General features: G+C 36.6%; 1 protein-coding gene across 1 annotated transcript; it reads left to right on the plus strand.

Moving 5' to 3' along the window:
* The first annotated feature begins 4,385 nt into the window (after positions 1–4,385).
* Positions 4,386–6,237, plus strand: LOC113308447 (zinc finger protein ZAT5-like). The gene has a single exon (XM_026556909.1). The coding sequence runs from the start codon at positions 4,938–4,940 to the stop codon at positions 5,985–5,987; it is 1,050 nt and encodes a 349-aa protein (XP_026412694.1). The 5' UTR covers positions 4,386–4,937; the 3' UTR covers positions 5,988–6,237.
* Positions 6,238–7,503: the final 1,266 nt, after the last annotated feature.

Here is a 7,503-nt window from a genome sequence, read left to right on the forward strand (position 1 = left end):
ATACTTTTCAAATTTTGTCTTTGAATTAATCGGAAGTTAAATTAGTTACCAAAACTTCCGAATATGGGTTGTCTAACCTTCAATATTGGCCCTTGGAACCACCTGGAGCCATGGCGTGGTTTGTTTTGAACTTGTAATATTCGGAGGATAATTTTTTTGTAAAGTTCCGAATGTACGATGGCCCAAAAATCAGAATTTGGAAAAACTTATGCTTTTCAAATTTTGTCTTTGAAATAATCGGAAGTTAAATTAATTACCAAAACTTATGAATATGAGATGTCTAACCTTCAATATTGGCCCTTGGAACCACCTGGAGCCATGGCGTGGTTTGTTTTGAACTTGTAATATTCGGAGGATAGGTTTTTTGTAAAATTCCGAATGTACGATGGCCCAAAAATCAGAATTTGGAAAAACTTATACTTTTCAAATTTTGTCTTTTAATTAATCGGAAGTTAAATTAGTTACCAAAACTTCCGAATATGGGATGTCTAACCTTCAATATTGGCCCTTGGAACCACCTGGAGCCATGGCGTGGTTTGTTTTGAACTTGTAATATTCGGAGGATAGGTTTTTTGTAAAGTTCCGAATGTACGATGGCCCAAAAATCAGAATTTGGGAAAAACTTATACTTTTCAAATTTTATCTTTGAATTAATCGTAAGTTAAATTAGTTACCAAAACTTCCGAATATGGGATGTCTAACCTTCAATATTGGCCCTTGGAACCACCTGGAGCCATGGCGTGGTTTGTTTTGAACTTGTAATATTCGGAGGATAGGTTTTTTTGTAAAGTTCCGAATGTACGATGGCCCAAAAATCAGAATTTGGAAAAACTTATACTTTTCAAATTTTGTCTTTGAATTAATCGGAAGTTAAATTAGTTACCAAAACTTCCGAATATGGGCTGTCTAACCTTCAGTATTGGCCCTTGGAACCACCTGGAGCCATGGCGTGGTTTGTTTTGAACTTGTAATACTCGGAGGATAGGTTTTTTGTAAAGTTCCGAATGTACGATGGCCCAAAAATCAGAATTTGGGAAAAACTTATACTTTTCAAATTTTGTCTTTGAATTAATCGGAAGTTAAATTAGTTACCAAAACTTCCGAATATGGGCTGTCTAACCTTCAATATTGGCCCTTGGGACCACCTGGAGCCATGGCGTGGTTTGTTTTGAACTTGTAATATTCGGAGGATAGGTTTTTTGTAAAGTTCCGAATGTACGATGGCCCAAAAATCAGAATTTGGGAAAAACTTATACTTTTCAAATTTTGTCTTTGAATTAATCGGAAGTTAAATTAGTTACCAAAACTTCCGAATATGGGCTGTCTAACCTTCAATATTATCTCTTGGAACCACCTGGAGCCATGGCGTGGTTTGTTTTGAACTTGTAATATTCGGAGGATAGGTTTTTTGTAAAGTTCCGAATGTACGATGGCCCAAAAATCAGAATTTGGAAAAACTTATACTTTTCAAATTTTGTCTTTGAAATAATCGGAAGTTAAATTAGTTACCAAAACTTCCGAATATGGGCTGTCTAACCTTCAATATTGGCCCTTGGAACCACCTGGAGCCATGGCGTGGTTTGTTTTGAACTTGTAATATTCGGAGGATAGGTTTTTTGTAAAGTTCCGAATGTACGATGGCCCAAATACTGGCCCCAAAATGGGATTTTTCCTATATCAGAAATTTTGAGATTTTTTCAATATATACATTCGGTAGTGAGTGTTCTTCCGAATACTGTGTGTCTACTTAAATATATTCGGTAGCCAAAAAATTCATTAAACTACCGATTATTAGCAGTTTGTATCCAGGAAGATATGGCCACCAATATTCGATAGATAATTATCAAATCTTTCTCCCGAATACTGTCGATGTTCTTGAGAAATGAAGAACACGACTACATTCGGAATTAAATAAGCATGAATATCGCCCGAATCTGGATAAATAACCGAAAACCCTAGATTTTTTTTTTCTCGATTCGACGAATTAAAGCGAAATAAACCCCAAAAATGATAGATTCTTACCTAATTGGGGCCATTTGAAGTTGACGAAGTGTTTGACTATCGGAATCGCCACCAACGACTACATTGCCGGGTACGCGTTCTTCGCGTTCTTATACAGTTGAAATGAGTAGAATTTTTTGATTTGGTTTTTATACAGTTTTACCATAAGGGCATTTATGTAACTTCAATATCATATAGGGTACCCCTTAACTAGAGTCTTTGGCTGGGTATAAATTGATGGCCCCTAAATCCTTTCGGGTGGCCCCTAAAACGCGAGGCTTTTTAATACTGAAAGACTTTTAGAATGGTCTTTTGTTGTTTGTCTTTAGGGTTGGGGAAAGTAGGAAGTGGTGCTTAGTTAGTTGCCCAAGCAGCTAAAAGAGAGAAGAAGAAGAAAGTTGGTGTATGAGTGGCACCAAAGTCACTACTAACATGAATGAATATAAATCTTTTCTATTCCTGTGTTCCTATCTCTCTCATGTGGGTGACGTTTGAACTTTATTATTCTTTGATCCATTCTTAAGCTAATTAGTATAACCATATACTCATCAAATTATCATAAAGCCATTTCCAGTGATTAGCTAGCTTAGCCCTACTTAAGTCTTCATGAAGTTAAACATTTGTATACGTCATTACAAGGAAAAGAAAGAAAATTTGTAGATGCGCAAATATATTTCTAACCGGCCAAATTTCAATAAAGAAAATTTGTAGATGCGCAAATATATCTAATCGGCCGGACTTCATAAATAGGAATTTAAGGTTATATCGCGTTTCTTTTTACTAACTCGGCATCTGAATTGCTGATGTCATTGTAATATATTGTAAAGTCATTGGGTGATGATATTGACGACGTGTCTTTTGAGTCAGTCGCAAAATGTTTGATTCAGGAATTCATGCAACTTGACACACCATCAACGTGGCAATAAAATTTTGGGGGTGGTGATGGGAAGAAGAGTGAAAATGGAGGAGAGGAAGCCCCACAATTTTGCTACACCAACCAATGTTGGAATGATGCTTTCCTTGATCCCCACCACCAAATACTAGCTAGGTAGTGTAGTGTAGACATGGTATTAGCTAAGTGAATGAATATACTAATACTGCTGTCGTTGCATTACGTGCTTCACACAACCAACCAAAATAATTCGTTACGCCAAGAATCTCTCTCTCACCACTCTAGCTAGCCAGCAACTACTATCATTCGTTCATCTCCTCCTTAACTTCTCCACTCCTAATTCATTGACTTGCTACCACTATCTTCCCGTATACCTCTCTCTCTCACTGATTCACTATTTTTCTTTTAATCATATCATGGTTTTCAGATTCTCCGTAATCCGAACAATCGTTGAATGACATGAGACATAGAAATGAGACCAGTAAATAGAATGCCATGAGACATAGAAATGAGACCAGTAAGTCGATCTCGTACAAATTCCACCGGTAAAAATTGATATTTTGCGGATTGATTAGATATTTTTTCTAGCTCAAGAATAAGTTAAAGTTGATTTTGTGTAGTAGCTACGTGGACTAAAAGAAAGAACAGACTCTTAGTTGAGTTTGATGGTGACCTTAGTACTACTACTCCCACAAGTACAGGATATAGTGGATCATCTGTTATTTTAAATATCTCCTCTCTTCACTTTATTAAAACGTTACGGTACCATTTAATATCCACAGAAGAGTTGAACAAGTAGTATTATCTTTAAGTTTAACTAAACTACAGTTCTGCGACTCATTTAACTGTTCTGTGTTTTTTTCCCGTTTCCTCATCACATAAATGAAAAGTATAACGGTTGATTTTTTGTGAAGATAATCTGAATATACGATAAAATTTTCACTGATGTTTTGTGTGAGATACTCATATGATATATTTTGATCTTTTTTCTCCAGCAACCACTAGACTTAACAAGTGGATGGAGGAATGGGTTGGGTCAACCACAAATTGTAATAACAAAATGCAAACTGATAATTACTTAATTAGAAGACTTTGTTCACCTAAAAATAGAGCTAGATAATACATGTATACACACTTGTACAAACCTGTATTTGGTTGGTGACTAATGAGAAAAAGAGAATAACCAGCAAATACAAACTAAAATGTTTCCCTAATTAAAAAACTTAGCTAATCTAATCCAAATAAAAACCAAATTATTGATGAGCAAATAATTAACAAAAAAAGAGTACACACAGAAAAGAAAGGTATCACCGCAAACTCCGTGTAGCCAGCCTTGCATTCCTCCTCTCTTTAGAGAATCATGGCCTTAAAACTTTCTCTGTCAGGTAAAAAATTGTACTAACAAGTTCGCATGCATTTACCGTGCATATACACCCCAAGTTGGGGGGTTGGTTGTTCTTCTTTTTTCTATTTTTGATGTGATCTTGATCATAATTATGATGATGATGAGTGTACATGTATAGCAAAAGAGAGTAGTGTGTGACACGGACTAAAACCAACTTTTGATGGCTGAACTCAACTGCTTATCGCTTCCAGTTTTAAACACCATCCACCACCACCACCACCACTGCATCCCATGATGACTATCGTTTGCACCATATCCACCTCTAATTTGTGCCTTTTTTCAGTTACAAAAACCTTTTTGGTGGCAACTTTTTATTTTTTTATTTTAATTTCTCATGTGTGTGTCTCTCATGTTTTGTTATCTACCTTTATTTTTCTCTCTCTATGGAAAATATAATTCCAAGCTCAAATTTAACTTCAAAGGTTAGAAACGCAAGAGGAAGTTTAGGGGACTAATTCATGGTTACTGTTTCATATACTCTGCTTTGACTATACTTATAACATTCACTATAAATAATAACGTCTACTCTCCTCTCCTTTCCTTAATTCTTCTCTATCTCTCTCTCTTTTAAACTCTCTCTTCCACTCCTCTCTCTCTGTATCTCTCAAAGAGTGTGGGTGAGAATTCATCATCATCATCATGGAGGTTGCTAATAATAATCAAGAAGATCAAACACTCATGGGGTCTAATGAATATCTTCATGTTGTCAAGGGGAAGCGAACGAAACGGCAGCGTCCTCTTTCGCCTCTTACTCTTCCGGCCATGACTACTAGTACTTCATCTAGCGGCGGTGGTGGTGGTGAAGATGAGAAGCCTGATAATAATAACTTTCCGTCGCCGACCACATCAGTTGAATTTTCGGTTATCTCGTCAGAAGAAGAAGAAGACATGGCTCATTGTTTAATTCTTCTTGCACAAGGAGGTCATAAGAGGTCAAAGCAAATTGATGATGAGAATGGTAAGATGGCAAGAATTAACAGTCGGAGGTTCTACAATGATGCGGCGGCAGCAACAACTAGCAAAGCGGCCGGTGCTGGTGCTGGATTATATTTGTATGAATGTAAAACTTGCAACAAATGTTTTTCTTCGTTTCAAGCTCTTGGAGGTCACCGGGCTAGTCATAAAAGACCTAATAACAAAGGTATGTGCAACGAAGAGACAACGAAGACGGCGATCACAAAAACGTCGTCTCTTTTGATGTTAACGGAACAAGAAAGTCCTCAGCACCATCGATTCAATGACAACAGCAACAACAACAATAATATTATTGCTAGTAGCACTACATGTGCACGCCCATCACTTGTGCTCCAAATGGGAAATTCATCATCACTATCAGCTTTCAACAACAACAAATCTAGAGTTCATGAGTGTTCTATATGCGGCTCTGAATTTTCATCAGGCCAAGCTTTAGGAGGTCACATGAGAAGGCATAGAACAACCAACGCCACCACGGCAACCACGACGACAACCACAAGCACAAATATCGATTTCTCGCACCACCAAGATGATCAGTTGAATTTTAGTAATAAGAAAGCATCCGCTAGAAATGTTCTGTCATTAGATCTAAACCTACCGGCACCAGAAGAAGATTATTCATCCAAATTTAGTCTGTTCAGTTCATCAAAACAACAGCTGCAACAACAACCGTTGGTTTTCTCAGCTTCTGCTCTAGTAGATTGTCATTACTAGCTAAGAGACTAGACTGAAAGAGAAAGAGAGAAAAGAAAAAAAATGAAGAATTAAGGATGAAATTAATGAAGAGTCAAAATTAAGCAGTGACTTTTCCTTAATCTCTAATTTTTCATAATTCACTTTCATACATTAAATCACCCATTTATTCAAACACCATAAAATTGTGTATTACATTGTTTTTTCTTTTAACATATTGGTCTTTACATTATACTCTCATTTTATGACTAAACATAAATAAATTTACTTCAAACTTTTACTATTGTACTTCTTTATATTCATTTTTTTATCCTATACAAATTACAGTGTAGACGAATTTGATTTCAGATTACGCGGTCAGTGTTGTTATTAAGTAGATGAAGATAGCTTGTTATGGTTGAGTGATGAAGTGGGTAGTGTTAGTGTTGTTGTTCAATGTACTCTTCATTGCATAGGTAGCCTTAGTTTCACGAAAAGTGAGTGAGTGAGGGAGTGAGGGAAGCATCTTTTCTCTCACACTCAAGATGGATAGGGGAAGGAGGGGGGTTAAGCTTGGGTTTTCCACCACCACCATCACATTCACCACCACCAAAAAGTCATGGATTAGGTTCTATTTGTTGTTTCGGTTGCAAGAAAGCTAAAGGCTCTCTCTCACTCTCTCCATCTACACTCTTTGTTGGTTTCATTAAATGACAAAAAATAACGGATAGGAACCAACTAGGTAACTGCTTGATTGTCCCATTTATGATTTTTTTGTACCCTTCTTTTACACTTATTCGTTTCTTCTTTTTGGCCGGCTTTTATCATCTTGCCATTGAAGTGGAAAAGGAATTTCCTACCATTGGTTTAACTAAAACGAACAAACTCGGCTGTCAGAACTGGTTTTGCGTTGGATGCCCAGAATATAGCGTGCCAGGTGTTGGCTACAAGAAGAAGAAGAAAGGAAAACAAAAAGAGTGGAATAATCAAGCTTGTTGTTCGAAACTGAAATCGGTTAAGTTTGGTTAAAATGTCATTGTTAATTTGGGATGATGAAGATGCACCTAAAGATTTGGTAAATTTGATAGACAGAAGGCATGGAAGTGATGAGTGATAAAGCTAATTGATTTGGATGTATGTGAGAGAGTGAGATACACAAGTAACTTAAGAGGAGTGAGATGAGGAAGAAAGAATAGTAGGAAAAGGAAGGAGGAGTAGGGAAGAGTTATGTTGTTTGATGTGTCTTAAATTATAAGGCAAACCCTTTCGGTTCTTTAATGTTATGTGCACGTTTTGGTTGTGTGCTTAGTTACTTTCTCTAGAGAGTGTTGCTATGTTAGTAGAAAAAAAGTAAAGTGGTAAGCAATTAAGGTGCATCATGAAATTATTATGCATGTATCCGTTTAAGCTTCACTTACTTAGTGTGACATAACCAAATTACTAGTAGTAGAATTTTTATTGATCAGATTATGTTGCGGAATTAAAAGTTGGTAGTGGTGTGGTGCTGCTGATTATATAGAAGCAACGGCAACCCTTAAATGGGCTTCATTGGACTGTA

The sequence above is a fragment of the Papaver somniferum genome, chromosome 9 (genome assembly GCF_003573695.1).
Source record: "Papaver somniferum cultivar HN1 chromosome 9, ASM357369v1, whole genome shotgun sequence".
Lineage (NCBI taxonomy): Eukaryota > Viridiplantae > Streptophyta > Magnoliopsida > Ranunculales > Papaveraceae > Papaver > Papaver somniferum.

Coding starts and splice junctions, on each gene's coding strand:
- LOC113308447 (XM_026556909.1), top strand. CDS start 4,938: ATGGAGGTTGCTAATAATAATCAAGAAGATCAAACACTCATGGGGTCT.